This window comes from Ammodytes marinus, assembly GCF_949987685.1.
Source record: "Ammodytes marinus genome assembly, chromosome: 14".
Taxonomy (NCBI): Eukaryota; Metazoa; Chordata; class Actinopteri; order Uranoscopiformes; family Ammodytidae; genus Ammodytes; species Ammodytes marinus.
This window is the reverse complement of record NC_137218.1, coordinates 21,701,557-21,718,628: the sequence shown is the minus strand read 5'-3', so window position 1 is coordinate 21,718,628 and position 17,072 is coordinate 21,701,557. Positions and strand designations below refer to the sequence as shown.

Genomic DNA, 17,072 nt, shown 5'->3' with positions numbered 1-17,072 from the left:
AGGCGCTAACTTTTCTCCAGAAAAAATAAAACAAAGATATCTGTCCAGAGAAACTGAATTTGGAAAGAAACATGTTAAGATATTCTAGTCCTCAGATGATCCATATGAAGTGACATCTTGAGTTTTGACGCACATATTGTATCCAGATCATGTTTTCAATGGCATTTAAATAAACACATAAACATTTTAGACATTATAGAAAAGTTACCTACTCTTTCATGTATAATATTGAGGGTTTGCCATTCTTGCTTTACCAGGACTTTAACATGTGATGATAAACCTTATGTTTGTTCAGCTACTGTTTTATTTTCTTCCCCAGGGAAGCTTATGGGCTGGAAAATAATCTTTACGAATCAAGTACTTATAGTCTATTTATGCTTAAGACACAGTGCTGCTTTTATTTTTTTTAAAAACACAACAAAAAAAATACACATATTTGCAGTACAGTATACGATCAATGCATTTGATCATCAAAATGCAATATTAGGATCATCGGGAATACGGAAAAAGTATTTTTACATACCAAAAATGATCAAGAGCTTGTTTAGTACCCGTTTTTTAATTGTTGGCAGGATTCAACAGTAACTGTCTCCGACCAAAACAACCCATCTCCAACATGAGCACCACATTTCTGTGGCAAGTTTCTGACTACATGGTTTTTGTTTAGCTCAGGATTTCTAAAAGGCGTAGAGAGAGTGGTAGTGCATTTCTGTCTTGGCCCAGTAGAGAGCAGTAACTCTTCATAAAGTAATCAGAAATTTGGCATAGAAAATAACTTCATTATCTGTGATTGAGGCATTCACACTCGCATGCTGAGCAATAAATGCAAACCACAAGTGGCTAAGGCTTCCGCAACGTGTTAAATGTCTCTAAGTAAGCAGTGCATATACACAAAGAAATGGTTACACTGAGAACTCCTCTGTCGGACTCTGAACACATCTCATACTGTACAGGTATGTCTCAAGTAGATACTTGTGCAAGCAGGAGGTCCTGTAGTCAGCCTAACTCTTAGGCGTCAGTGGTAGACCTGGAACTGGTTTGGAGTTTCCATTGGGCTCCTTCTTTTCAGAGATGCAGATGTTGCTTTTGGAGCTTCTCTGTGGAACAGGTCTCCTGTGGCGTCTCCTCTTGGGCTGACGAGAGCGTCCAGACAAGGAGTCTGTTGTATCTAGCAGAGGATCCAAATGCAGTTTGACGCTCTGAGTATCCGAAGACTCATCAATGAACGCAAGGTTCATCCCGAAGAAGTCCAGGGGCTGACTTGGGTCGGGATCTGGAAGGGGCTCCACCTTTTCAGGCACTGGAGGTTTTTCTTCAGGCACCTGCTCAGTCTGAGTGACCTGAGACTGAGGGTCCACTTCTGACCCAGACCCTGATTCGTTAGAGGAGGAGGAAGAGGTGTAGGATCCCGACTCTGATTGACTCTGATGCGGCCCCTCTTTCCCATCAGGGGCCCCGTTAGCCGACACGCTGTGACCGTGGCTGCGAGGGCCGTGGCGCCGCTTCCGTCGACGCCGTTTGAAAGGGTCATCGGGAATACGGAAATCCACTGACATATTCTGGATGTTTTGAGTCCAGTCGGTTGCGTGGGCTCTAAGTTCCTCCATCTAAGAAGAAGGGGTTGAAACCATAGTTGATGGAAAGGAAGTGGTTGAGACTATGGGTGACACCGAAAAGTCGATTTTTCGAAACAAGGATCATTTTACTCTATATGGTGGTGCTGAATGTTTGATTGTAGGCTATAGGGAATTGCTTGGTTTCTACCAATAAATCATGATCATTTTGCATACAGCTATATACATATTAGCCTATTATACAGTCAATTCACAATAAAATGAAATCCTATGCCAAGCCAAGAAGACAAACTGTTATTGGTATTTCATCCCCTTTGTCTGGTGCGAAAACAATGGAAGCCAATGTCACAAATAAGAATATGGATGGAAAGAAATTGCATGATTTGACTATTGGTCGACTATAGGCAAGATTCAACCAATCAGATTTGATTATGGCAATTCTTAGTCGAGGACACCCCTAGTAGAGACAAGACGTGAAATAAAGAAAAGAGAGGAGAGGAAGTACCTCAGCTCTGGTCTTCTTAGATAGAACCCGAAGCCAGTTACCGATCATTGTCAGGATAGATGCAAAGTAGGCAAGACCCAGCAAGATCCAGAACCACACCAAAGGCTTATACCAGTGTTCACTCCCCTCATTTCCTGAGTCCCCTTTGAGAAAAAAACAAGACACAGTATACAGTAGCAGTAGGTTAAGGCAACACATTTATCGATCCAGACATTCTTTTCAATGGAGTAAATCAACATTAAAGATAGGAGATACTCTATGGCAGATCATCCATAATTCATCTCTTACAAGGAAAGAACCCTGAATAATTTATGAGGTAAATGAAAATTGTCTGTGCTAAGTGAACTTAATGCATTACAACTGTCTGTTATATTAATGGATGGACTAATTAAGTCATACCAGCAACTCATTTACAGTTCAATTAATTCAAGGAAAAAAGAAAAAAAAAATCCAAAGCAAGTCAGACAGTTACAAATGAGACTAAAGCTATGTTTTCACTTCAGACGCGTTGCACAAACAGGAAAATGTCTTGATTAAATCTTTATTTATCTGAAAATTAAAGCAATCATGTCCAGTGATGACAAGCCATCAGCAGAGTACACAGGGTGCTCTGAGTGTTGCTCACATATGCCCTCTTTTAAAAGGCTTTTTAATGTGGTTGTATTGATGCACGTTGGCCTCTTATATGCATCCTTGCTTAGCTCCAGGTCAGCTCTCAATTGACCTCCAATAAAAAATAAACTGTATGCTCCTCTCTGTATGCAGACAGGGCAACGGAATTAGTTATTTGGGGAACAAGACTTCCCTCATGTCTCATACCCACCCTTTCCATGAGATATGTTTGATATTAAGGAGGTTACTGGTTTTCCCCAGTTCCCTGACGTTAACCCCTCACTGTAACAGCCATTACCAGTACCTTTACGAAATTACTTTGCCAATAATGCTTTACATTCCCTAGTATGTTATCTGTTCAAATGCCCTTTGGGATGATTCTATTTCAGTGTTTGATGTGGTTTCGCCTCAAGGCTCTAATAGTGGAGTTTCAGTATCATTTGCACTAAGTATGTTAAGGTGGAAAAGGCATAGTGTACTGTATACAGAACATATACAGTATGTTATGATGGTAACATTATTTGAATGTTTTGTATCCAAACATCATGATTTAACTCCAGCCATTAGGGGCCTTCTTATTTCAGGGCCCCAGGCAGTTGCCTATACCTTGCCTCTTTGTTATTTTCTCCCTTTCCCTCAGAGAGTCTGTAAACACCACCATCAGGGTGTGACAAGAAACATGTTGGCGGCCATTTTACTTTTTTTATACCTGCAACATAGTCTCCAAACCCCACGGTTGTCAGGGTGATAACTACAAAGTAGGCAGACTCCAAGAGAGTCCAGTGCTCCACCTCCTGGAAAACCAGGATAGGCACGGCAACAAAGAGCACGCAACCGAGCAGGATGGACAGGACGGCTGAGATCACTCGCACTATGGTTGGACTAACTCCCCATTTCTGTCAGGAGGGCAAAACAAGATTGTGGGTGAAGACAAATTAAAACATGTACATGTACCGTGCAAGCAAAGAAGTCATTAAAAGTTTAGGGTCTTACTCGGAAAAGAGTCTCTATTTTGAGAACGGCTTTCCTCAGCCAAGTACCCAGATGGTCTCCTACCCCAGCAAGCAGGAAACCAAACAACGGGATTCCCACCAGGGCGTAGAAAATGCAGAACAGCTGCCCTCCTTCTGTCTTGGGGGAGATGTTTCCGAAACCTGGACATGTGGGTTGAGAGTTGGGTGAAGCCGTTGATTTGGAGACAACAAATGTCAAGGTCAAAAAGAAAAACAGATTCCAGTAGGAGATATTTCATCAAAATCTATTTTGGGTAGTTGTAATGGTTCCAATAGACACCCACCGATGGTTGTGATGATTGTCCCTGAGAAGAAAAAGGCACTGGCCAGATCCCATTGGCTGATAAAAGTGATGTTGCTGTTGGGATCCACACCTGCACCGACAGCGTCCACCACTTCCTGGGACGGGACCGTGGAAAAGAGAAGAGTTTAGTTTTTTCGGACCGTTCAATGACTGATACTTCATTGGACAGTAAAAGTAGGCGTTAGAAAACCATGAATAAAGTAAATGACCCATGATTCATTTCTGACACATCACGCACAAGCATACGTTTCTATCTTTTGTCTAATAGAAAAATCTATTCCATTCAATCTCTTCATTACTTAACACCCGGTATTATGTCCTCCAGTGATGTTGGAATTGCAGTACAAAAGGCGTTGTCAGTGCATCAGCAGCAGGCAGTCAGCACCAAAGTGGCTGCTCATTACAACTGTGACGTCTCCAATCCATCCCGAGTGGATCTAACCGTTGCCAACACAGATAATCTATTTCCCTGATCTAATTATCTGTTTTGTGTCTGTTGGTGCTTAAAGACATTTGTTCATTCTAAATTTAAATCTGGATATGAAGAAGTTGTGATTGAGTAGGGTATCTGCAGACAACAGTACTTCTAATAACTGGTTGATCCTGTCCTTTGGGCTGACTCCACTGCATATGTCGGTCTCATTGGTGGAAATTGATCGATTCAGTGTTTTCCGGTTCCTGTATTGCATTTATTTGAATCCCTGTGTTACCGCAGGCAAATTTGCCAAACTTCAATTTTCCAGAACACTTATAATAATTTCAACTGTTTGATGTAGCACATTTTGAAGTCAGTTGTATTTTACCATCATTTGACCTGTTTATAAGACCATTTGTTAGTTTTGAATTCATTCATTTGACAAAGTTCACATTTGAGAACATTGCAATTGTTGTCACCTCCTAAGTTGAGAAGTTGGGTAAGAAGGATCTTTGAATCTATTGACCTCAGTTAACACTGGTTCAGTGAAACCTGACCAACAATGCTGCTTGATAAACAGAAAGACATCTGAAAAACGATTTTGTAACAGCTGCCTGGTTCACTAACAAATACCATTTTATTTCTTAATGTCACTTTTCATGGCAATGGTTCTCTCACCGGCCTCTCATCTTTCAGCCAATCACTTGCCCCCTGTCTCTTGAGCAAGCCAATTCACAAAATGCTTTCACATTTAGCCAGCCAGCACCTGTTAGCTCGAGCGATAACAATGTTGAAGTCATTGTGAATCAAATATCTATCTGCTGATGTAAATAAACACTGTTTACTACATGTAATCCTCAGTTGTTGAACTTGCTAGGTGGAGTGTGTGATATACAGTATATAGTTATAAAAAGTGAAACTTTTCTGACATTTTATGTCAACTGTCATTGGGAAAAACATCAAACAATTGAATAAAAATTACCTCCTATAAAACCTATTAGCCTATAAAAAAGAAATTATGAATATATTCATATGATTTATTTTATTATGTATTTTTTTATTCAATGTTGAACTCTCTGGGATCCCAAATTAATCCTTCATTCACTGCTAATATGAACCATAATACTGTATGTCCTCTTGGGATCTTGTTTTCAAATAATCTGTAAACATGCAAAGAAGGAAGTAATGTGCCAGATCTCTTGTCACCTAAATAATCAAAAACAAAATGTGTCCTGTGGGCCTAAGGGACCACAAAGTTCACTCCAGTCCATCTAACCCCTTTGTAAATGCCCACCGCATCCATAGATCACTTTGAAGTCTAAAACAGTCATTTACAACTTTCATTCTGGAGCAGGGACAAACATCTCAGGATGGACAACACTGATGCCAGCCCGGCTCGTAACACTCAAGCCTATGCATGGATCAGCTTTCTTGCACTTCCGCACACACACACACACACACACACACACACACACACACACACACACACACACACACACACGCACACACACACACGCACACACACACACACACACACACACGCGCGCGCGCTCTGATCGCACCTGTTCTCAAAAACTATACAAATCTAAAGGGTCACCCTGAGGAGTCACAACACGATATATGATGCAAGATGTATTGTCAGTCAACCAAGTTCACAGTGAATATAAAATATGGAGCAGAGGCAGTTTTACAGTATGTCAGACACCAGGCCAAATATATATTTAGCTACAAGAGGTGGTCAGTCTCTAAGGTTCAGATCCTCCTTGGAGTTTGTTTATAAGAACAACCTGTGACTTCCTAGAGACACTTGCACAATACATGCACAAATGTAGCTTAAGTTTCTGACACGTACTTGTTGAGATAAAAAAAAAATAGGGCAACCTAGTAGCTCAACTGGTAGCGTGCATATATGGTCAAGTCTTAGTCGCAGCAGGGGGTTCTAATAGGACTCCTTGCTGCATGTATTTCTCCCCTCTTCCCTGTTGCCAACCTGTATCTCTGTACTATCTAATAAACCATGTTAATGCCAAAAAGTAAACTATAAATCAAACTGCTGTCATTTGCATGACAATGAAATAAAGGAAATACTTCAGCAGTTGCCCCAGTTGTTTTTGCATTACTTTTCACTTGTTCCCAACATAAATCAATGGGATTATAAGATGATTTAATAATACAGGGGGAAGGAAATACTTCTCGGTCACTTTATTTGGAAAAACTGAATACATTTAACCCACCATGACTCCAGAAATCCTTTACATGACACGACCTGAGAAGGTAAATCACTGTTTGGTGTAACTGCTCACAACTCCTATAAGTGCAATAAACTCTGAGGGGGTAACGCCCAACAGTCTCTCTTCAGAATGATACCTTGTGTCTCAATGAGAGATACATCTAAAATAATGATTAAATTAAAAACCTAGAGAGACTAAACTGTTTAAAGGTGCATGTTTATCCGTTAAAGCTATAGTGCGTAACTTCTGTTGACCCCATGAGTAATTCTGAGTAATGACAACACACGGTCTGCTTGTCTACATGAGGTAAGCCTTCGGTGATCGGCCATGGATTTTATAACTTCTGCTGTACCTCCAGGTTTGTTCTTTGCAGTAGAAGCAACAACTGATGCATTTCTTGGGCGCTTCTTGGGATTTTTCTGGTGACACCAGTTTGTAAACGCTGCCATACTGAGAAACACAGAGTCTTGTGAAGCTGATAGGCTTTATCAACTTTGTGTCCCCTCGTTATGGTGATGGTTTAATTGTAACTGAAATTAATTTATATGAAAATATTACGACCTATAGCTTTAAACGCTTGTTCCAAATATTCTGAAATAAAAGCTGGATAAAGAATGTCACGAGATAATCCGTGGTATACCTCTATGAGTTCCTGTAGGTCGTCTGGGCCGACGCAGGTGAAGTTCACCAAGAAGTCATTGCGCTTGCCCTGCATATGCTTGTGCTTGCCCTCCTCTCTCGGCTCCTCCAGGGCGCGGAACACCACGGCTCCCAGCACCAGGTAGAGAAGCACCCCCGTGAGGATGCCCAGCAAGGTGGAGCAGCGCATGGCTACACCTCCGCCCAGGTCAAACGCAGGCGGCTGCTGTTTCCCTTTGCCAGCCTCAGCGCCGGTGTGGCCCGGATCCCAGCTACTGCTGCTGCACACATAACACAAACACAAGGGGTTTCAAGACTGACCACAGTGCCCAGTGACAGCAATACCCAGCTTTAATTCACACATGCAAAAGGCCCAGCCTGTTCGCTGCAGATAAGCATTCAAAAAAATGGCCCCCGGGCCTTAGTGAATGCAGCATGCCAGATAACGCCCCATCATCTGGCATGCCTGACACTTCCAACAGATGTGGACTGCATGAGTGGCTATAAAAGACAAAAGGCTCCAACTCATCCGTGAATACACTAACAGATGCATCATAATGCTTGTGTTTACCTGCTGATCCGCTTCAGTTGCCCACGCCTTCGTCTTTTCCAGTCCCTGTTCCCAGTCCCAGGCCTGAGAATGGAGTCCCTGGATCCGTAACCACTGGGGAGCCCGTCCACCTCACACTCTGACGGAGGGGACACTGGGTAGAACGGGAAACACATATGTATGGGATTCTGTATCCACACAGTATTTAGTAATAGGTAATAGGAGAAGAACAACGATAGGTTCACTTTTCTCAAAAACACAAAAACTGACAGTGGTGGGGATAATCCTTGATGACCTTAAAGTTATAGTGCATAACTTTTGTTGCCCCCATGAGGAATTCTGAGCAATCACAACAAAACCGTCTACAAATCTACATTGGAGGTATAGGCCTTCGGTGACCGAGCGTGTATTAACACCATCTTTTTTTTCACATGGATTTTATACCTTCTGCTGTTTACGTAAATACGTAAATACATAGTTGTGTGGAGTTAATGGGCTTAATCAACCTTGAGTCAACTCGTTGAGCAATGGCTTGAATGTAACCAATATTAATTTATATGAAAAAGTTTTGCACTAAAGCATTAAACAATCAGAAACAAGGTGAAGGTATCAGGCGTGGCCGTGTAACGCACAATGCTGCTCATGTTGTGGTACCAAAGTTCTTCTGGGAACATTATTTGTATCCATCTTCACATAATATGTTCCATGTTCACAACACCTATTGTAACTTTGGATTGATAAAAGCATGATTGGCGACTCAGGCTGATACCATGTGTCATGTAGAAGATGATGTATTTACTTTAGCTGATCAGCAGTTGGAGAAGAAACATGGAAAAGTGCAGGTGCCTCCAAATACAGCCGATACGAAGATCTTTGTAAACTAATGTACATTGTTGGCTCAAACCAAGAAGGATTTCTTGTTTAAACCTGACACTGGAGACAGTGCAATTCTCTCTGATGCATCTTTACCTTGTTAAAGCAATGGAGTTGTGAAACTGATAGGTGTTTCAGATGCTCCGTTTGTCCGAGGAATTTGGCATATGTTTTAAGAGGGGAGGACTTTTGGAACAGTTAGGCCTTCCACTTGCCATTTACATTGCATCCCTAGACTACTAGTACAAGAAACAATCTCCTGTGTTGTAAAGTTTGTAAACTGCAGTTCTTTCGTCAGCAGATCCGCTGGTCTTGATCCAAAATTGGAGCAATAAACTGTCACACGGTGACAGCAAAATATACACTTGCTCCTCAAACAGTTTTACAGCTTCTGGGAAAACACAAAGAGTCTGCCCACTTCGTAAATTGAACACATTGCAGCCAGAAGTTAGCAGTATAATGTAAAACTCATCACTACATCAGCACAAGATTGCTTGAAATACTTGGCCCTTACGTAAATTCCATGCATTTATTAAACAACCATGGAGACAAACACAATACATTTTAGTAGCAATGTACTTCATGAATTACTCATAGAGCACAAGGTTACAAATGCATTATTGTAATAAAGGTGGAGTCAGCGAATCTGGAAAACGCTTGTTGTCAAAAATTACGAATATCCCCTCACTATCTGCTACTTGTACATACAGTGTGTGCACTGGAAAAAATTGCATTAAAACACTGCCTAGTCTCTGTGAACAGGCATGTTGCTTTAGCTACGTGGCTCCTTTGTTTACATACCCAATGTTTATGTACCAGTTTACAGAGCTTTAGTACATATGTGTATTAACACCAGCTTTTTTTTTCAGCATACACACAGTACAGACATGTAGCGGACCGTGAGGAGATATTCACTGATTTTGACAGAAAGTGATTTTGGCAACAAGCTTTCTACAGAATCACTGACTCCACCTTTAATTCTGACACGCCAAACAATTCAAAGAACATCTGTGCTAACGTGCAAACTGCTCATGCATAATTTACCAACGTATACCGAACAAGATTCTTAACATCAAAGCACCTTAATACACAGATTATCTTCTGTATAATTTCATCAGACCTGAATGCTTGACAGATTATAGGTAATATGGTTTTCATTAAGTGCTAACAGGGTTGCTGATGCAACTGAGCCACAGTATTAGTGAAACCCATTTCATTACCACTCCCTCGGGGTGTGTAAAATGGAAATGACCGATGTCCCAGACAGTCCAGCCTTACCTCAAGATGAAGGATCATAAGAATCCAGAGTACCATCCGCCTCATGCAGAGTGTCCCATGGATTCAGGCAGCCGCATACAGGGCAACAGAATGTGTGTGTGTGTGTGTGTGTGTGTGTGTGTGTGTGTGTGTGTGTGTGTGTGTGTGTGTGTGTGTGTGTGTGTGTGTGTGTGTGTGTGTGTGTGTGTGTGTGTGTGTGTGTGTGTGTGTGTGTGTTTGTGTGTGTGTGTGTGTGTGTGTGGGCATGGGTGTGGGTGTGTCCGAGTGTGGGTGAGGAGGGAGGCTGTTGCTTAGCACACAAAAGAGAAAAAGACACTCGAGCAAACTGACTTTATAGTGAGCGAGTGAATAAAAGAGAGAGAGAGAGAGAGAGAGAGAGAGAGAGAGAGAGAGAGAGAGAGAGAGCAGCACAGATGAAGTGGAGATGATGAAGAGGCTAGAGCCAGATCTAGGGTTTATTCAGTTTCTTTAGACTCCAGTTAGATCAATATTTATTTTTGGACAAACATTATAATGCAGCTTAATTTGCATCAGTCTGTTATTCAAGGTTTTCATATTTCATAGTTTTCTTCTGTGAATTATATATTTTACTGAATGTGCAACATACTGCAGTCATATCTGAGCAGCAGTGCACGCTGTCAATGTTACTATGCGATCAATGTTTGAGATTCACCGGATGCTGATTGGTGTCTGCAGGGGAGAAGCCAGCTCAGCCGCCTTTCACTCAATTTACCGTTTTCCTCACACGCTGTTCAATAGAACTGCTGCTGCTATCTTTCTGTGTGTGTGTGTGTGTGTGTGTGTGTGTGTGTGTGTGTATGTGTGTGTTTGTGTGTGTGTGTAAACAGGGGCGGGGAATAAGATTTCTGAGGCAGTTCCAGGACACTGAACACAGCTCTCAGATGTTTTTTTTTCCCACACATCTTAAGAAACAGCCAAGTCAGGACATTTCTGGTTACTGGTTTCAAAGTTTTATAGTGTTATTAGATCAATCGCTACAGCATCGCTCTAAATCTGTAAAATTAGTATCCTCGGGTTACTATGAAATGTAATAGTCTAATCATTCAGTAGTTACGTTTGAATTACAGCTGGAAGTATTGTGTCCCCCTCCCCCCCCCCCTTTTTAACACTGTTTCACTACATCCTATGAGCTGCAGTCTGTTCAATCCACTAGTCAAATGCTCAAAATGAATGTTTGAGAATGACTCTACAGCCATGCTAGTTGTCATTCTTTGGGCATGGCTGCCAGCAAAGCTAATCAAAATGTTTCTTGCTTACTTTCTTTATATCATTGGCACTGCACTACCGGACCAAACAGCTGACCACAAAACAGGAATATACGTTCTCCAGTGACACGGAAAGACTCTCTTCATATAAACTTTAATTATGCGCAGTAACTATATGACTTCATTTAGCTGTGATGATGTTGTGATGATGTTGCACGACTGCCACTGTGAGAATATTTTCAGTTTTTTTGACAGTTTTTTCTTTATTTCTTATTATGCAAACAATCTAAATATTGGCTAATTGGCATAAAGAGACACTCCTACAAAGAGCAATTTCATATTTAATACATATAAAGTAGCAAAAAAATCAATGTGCTTTTTCTTGTTTTTTTGGAAATAGATACACACAGGCAGCACAAACAGAAAACTAGGGTTGTGGGCAATTTCCCAAGATGCCTCACAAAGTTGCCCAGTCAGAGCTAACAATCACTTTAATGTGCAGATCCAATATTTTAGTATTTTACTCGGCTTAACAAGCATTTTAAAGGGAAACACAAACAAGGACTTGATGCTGAGCTGCTTGCCGCATCTTGTGAATGCATGTATTCGCCTGATGCACTGATCGCTGTACTCATTCGTAAAAATAACCGCATCAACATTGTGATTTGTAATGGATGGCCTTGTGGATACGGCTATAAGAAATAAACATGTTGCCTGCTGACAGAATTGTGTTACTTCTGACCACATAGACGATGTTGATACTCACACTGTCGCTGCTGTGTGGGTGGGGAGAGGGGATGATGGTAATCAATCATACAATCTCCATTCAATAAAGTCCATTCTAGTCAGGGGTTAAAACTAAGTATTTATTACTCAAGGACTAAGTGACTGTCTGTTGTGCTGGGTCATATGTATAAATGGTTACTGTCCGGATGCCATGTTTTAATCCTCTTACAGTGACCTATCCTGTTATTTGTACCACCTCCAATTTCAAGCCCAAGTTCCTGTCGAAACAATAACTTGGATCACCCCCCCCCCCCCCCCCCCCCCCCCCCCCCCCCCCCATAGCCTGATATATTGGCCTGGCACACAAAACCCTGGCAGCCACGGGTAGAGAGTAACAGAGTAGGAACATATTCTAAAACTGCGAGGAGAGAGAAACCTGGATTTGTGCATGTCATTTTGCAAGCAGGAAAATCTATAGGATAGCTGAGAGAGATAAGCTGGAGATCAGCAAAGTCACGCCCAACTTAAGATACATGTGCAGCATTAATTATGTGCTAGTGAGAAAGTGGTGTTAATCAGTTGGTGCTGTTTGTCTTCATTGATCCCATTAGCTCACTGGTGTGCTGGTCGACGGTAAGACTGAACATTCCTGAGGGATGGGGATGAAGCTGTATTATTCTGCTGTATCACTGTAATATATCAGTGAATATCGCCTAATGATCCATTTACAGAGCCTAGGCTGTGTAATAACACTGGATGTTAATAAGCGCACGCACAGTATGGACAGTTAGTGGATCAGTAATAGATATTCACTGATTTGGACAAAAAGCGTTTTGACCACTGCTATTCACTAGAATTGAAATTGTCAAGGAAACATCTGTAAGAGCTGGTGGATACTTGAATATAGAAAAAGGCTCATTCAGACTTTTATACCCATGAGCAAATACTGTAAGTCTGTTAATGACAGCGTTTACTTCACGGTTTAATCTAATATTTAGTCATTTCGTTAAGTCAATCATAATATTAACATTTTATTGTTATTACAAATAAAATTAAAATATATATTAATAATAATGTGGTCCTTTTCCCTTTCAGCCTCTGGAGGGGTGTGTCAGTCTCTCTGTGTATTATTGACAATGGATTGCAGTCCCAGCAGGGGAGCATTAAAGAGTAATGAAGTGACATTTGCAGGTATGTTTACATGCTGTTCAATGTGTTGTAGCTGACTAGCCTGCAAACCGACATTGGACGTGCAGTTTTCCTCAGTAAATATTTGTTTGGCGGCTCATTGAACCAACTAAGGTGCAGGACATCACTTGTGATCATGTTTGTAAGTTGTATAATGAGAGGTCTTTAGCAGGAAAGCTAATGTAGATCTTGTGTTGCGTAGCTGTCAAAGGCACAGTGTCACCATCTGCCCTGCCTATGTAGAGCAGCGACCTGACTGCTTTTTCCGAATGTGGTTTAAAATCAAGTGTTTTGATTGGCTGTAAGGAAAAAAGTTATCTATTTAACTGCATGTAGACAGATACGTATCTAAACCTATTCTGTCAATGTTAGTTTGCATCTTTGTATGCATGTGTTATATGGTTATTCATATTGAGCATGATTCAGTGAGCAAATTCCTTTGATTGGACATACAAGTTTTTACGTATGCATTATTCACACCCAGTCCTTTGGGAGGTGAAAAAGGCCACTTTTCTTTTAGAGACTGACATCCAGATGCTGTACACAACATGTTGCTCTACTGATTTGTAGAGCTGACTATCCCATCTGATTGGATGAAATGTCTGACACTCCCTCCTGGGCAAGAGGAGTTCGCGACTTCACAATTTTTTTATTCCTCTTTACAGGAACTGAAAGGGGTGGGATTTCAACATACTTATAATATGGTTATGCCATTTATACATACATAAATGTGGCAAGTAACAATTGATAGTTAAACTTTATGTCAGGTATACCTTTAAGGACACTAATATACGGCACAATGTACCATTTGTTTTCCTGCTGTATTACATTCTGCATACATTAGTGCATGCTTATATGTTTTTACTCGTTTATTGAGAGGTGCATGTGTAAGCGTGTTAACATTTGCATTAGTAAACAAACAGTTATAAACAATTGATCTCTTACTACAGATTACTAATTGAGCAAGCACATGATTGTTGTTGGGTTATGACTTTAAGCAGACTCAAGCATACAGTATATTAAAGTATTATGACATTGCATTGTACATTATCTTGTAATGCACTTGTCAAATGACCATAGAAGTAATCCATCCACCTTTTTCTGCCAGTACTTTGTGCTTGATCTCTTCTTGCCGAGCTGCAGAATTGAATTTATTGTATATATGCACTCACCAAATAAACCGTTAAATACATTCAGCTACTTTTAATTCAATCTGTGTAAGAGCTGCTGTCTGTGTTTTTACGAAGACTGAACACAGTCCAACTGCAATGAAACAGGTGTCTCACTGCCCTGGATGAATAAATCATGATGCAGGGCATTGTGTGTGTGTGTGTGTGTGTGTGTGTGTGTGTGTGTGTGTGTGTGTGTGTGTGTGTGTGTGTGTGTGTGTGTGTGTGTGTGTGTGTGTGTGTGTGTGTGTGTGTGTGTGTGTGTGTGTGTGTGTGTGTGTGTGTGTGTGTGTGTGTGTGTGTGTGTGTGGAAGGTTTGGGATGAAGTAGTGATTTTTTAGAAATTTTTTATATATTCAGGGGGAAAAATATCCTGTGGTCAATGCTAATCAGAACGCTCTATGCGGGATACATGGGGAGAGAATACTGCAGGAAAAGCAAAACCTTGGTCGTTTTTTCGCTTCGCTCACAGAAAAAGTTTCTCTTTGCATAAAGAAGTCAGGAAAACTCATCAACATCATGAATCATTCAAATATAGAACTATTTCTCCTTGCTTTCCATATTTCTCTTACTTGCACTGTGGATGATTTAGTCTGCATCAATGTTTTCTGATCATATCACACCATTTAAACCAGAAACAGCCTCGAAATCCATAAAAAAAACCACATGCAAATAAACAAAAGAAAAATCTTACTTCTTGTAGGTCGACGTCTTCAATATCAGCTGTGTGCTTTAGTTGGTGATGAAGAGGAGTTAATAAGGATCCAGCCAGTGATGGAAAAACCTGACAGATTGTGTTTAAGAGATCTGGTGAGGGATCATCATCTGAGAAGAAGGTACACTTGAATGACTTAAAAATTGATTGTGCCCATAATTACACAGTAAAGGAAGGTGGTAGTAAACAGAAGTGAGGGAGGTGAAGGGGGGTTAAGCAGAGGGGAGGAGGATTTTTACGGCTATTATGAGCACTTTATTTTCAATTAAGCCCTACTTGCGTATAACTGTAAGCTCACTTTCGTTCATTTTTGATGATGCAGGGACTTTCTTGGACTAGAAATTGATTGGACAGCAAACGTCTGCAACTTTAAATGAGGATGCACTTTAAACGTACAGCAGAAGAAGGAAAAAACATCAGAAAAATACATTTTCGTTTTACCAGGAAGCAGCTTGAAAAAAAGGGAAAAAAGATCAGTCTTGGTTTAAAATGAATTAGATTTATAAAAAAAATTAAACAGGTTCCAAAGTCTAAGGGGAGTAAAAATTTCAGTGGTTTATTAATTATAATTTGTAATATATTTTACTCAACATATCTGATCAAACTTCTCAGGATATGGTTGATTGATTTTTCCCTGATTGTCCCATTATGTTTGGTACACTAACAACTTTTTTTTGTATTTGTACGCCAACTAGAATAATTCCATAGCATATCTCTGCCCAACATCACCCTGAGCTGATGTCTAATCATCAGCCCAAACAGACTTTAACACACTATCTGAGAAGGTCCAGTAGAAAGTTACACCTCTAATCGATTGGCCAAGGAATCCACTTTACACTTTAATCTAATCCTTCCTGCTCCTGGAAAGCTTTTAAAGTGTGAGAGGAAGTCAGGGTGTAAAGTAAGAAAGAGTGAGAGAAACCTGCTCGAGACAGGCTGGCTGAGAGGTGTCATGACATCACCTTGGAACGGTGAGCTATATTGTGCTGCTGGCATAGTTTTATCATTAACATATTCAGCTTTGGAGCAGTATTAGCATTCATTTCTCTGACCAAGTCCATTATTCAGGGGGATATCTGGAACAAAAGCTAGTAGCTAACTTTGCCTGGTTGGGGTTTGGTGGTGGACAGGTTCAGCAGTGGTGGACTCAGACTGTTTGAAGGGCAGGGGCGAAAAAATAAAAAGGGCACATTCTGGACAACATGGGGCCCCACCAGCGCACACAGTGGCTTTTCTAACTCGATGGTGTTTTGTTCCCCCAATAGAGCCTTAAAGGCAGCGCTGCCTGGAAGGCTCTATCCCCTAACCTTAGCAAGCGCTGCCGTGAAGGCCCCGTTCGGGACACTTGTTACATCTCCATGTAGCACTTACTTGTGGCACTTTGTAGTTTGATCTATTTGCAGCTATAGTACTTACGTGATTGTTGTTGTTCTGAGTTTGGACCTTCATTGTTGAATGCACTTAATGGAAGTCGCTTTGGATAAAAGCGTCAGCTAAATAGAATGTAATGCAACGAAACACCAAACACTGTGTTGGTAGATGTTAAAAACAATGGTTGTGCTCATACAACTAAAACGAGGGTCTGGGGGTCCCCCCTCCAGAAAAAAATGAGTTTCAAAGACAATGTTTCCCCTTATTCTAGCGACTTTATAAACACCACAATTAGTTGTTCACATCATTGTGCACTTTCACATTTTAGCCAGAGAAGGGAAGATGCCTTGCTGCTTTCATCTTTACTAACATTCCAGTAAAAATTAGACTGGAGAAAATTCAATGTGCTACCATACAGTCTTTGACCGCCGCTGACAGCCAGCTACGGAAAAATTAAAGGAAGTTTTGTTGAGGTGATAGCTGACTATTATCGTGTCTCTTGCATGACATAACCTACACTTGAATGAGGACCGGATCTTGAACGCTCCAAAAATAACTTGGCATCTAATTGCGCTTTTCCACTATGGGTACGAAGATACTCTTAATCCGCTTTTTGCTTTGTTATCCAGTGGAGATTTAAGAACCACTTGATGTTTATCATAGCGACGCCATATTAAAGCAAC

The 17,072-nt window shown here is 40.9% G+C and overlaps 1 protein-coding gene across 1 annotated transcript; it reads right to left on the bottom strand.

Moving 5' to 3' along the window:
- Positions 1-539: 539 nt before the first annotated feature.
- Positions 540-7,483, bottom strand: kcnk4b (potassium channel, subfamily K, member 4b; the record flags this gene model as incomplete). Its single annotated transcript, XM_080040701.1, has 6 exons — positions 540-1,607; positions 2,080-2,222; positions 3,401-3,587; positions 3,685-3,845; positions 3,989-4,103; positions 7,295-7,483. 6 exons carry the CDS (start codon positions 7,481-7,483, stop codon positions 1,002-1,004), a joined length of 1,401 nt encoding a protein of 466 aa, XP_079896827.1. The 3' UTR covers positions 540-1,001.
- Positions 7,484-17,072: the final 9,589 nt, after the last annotated feature.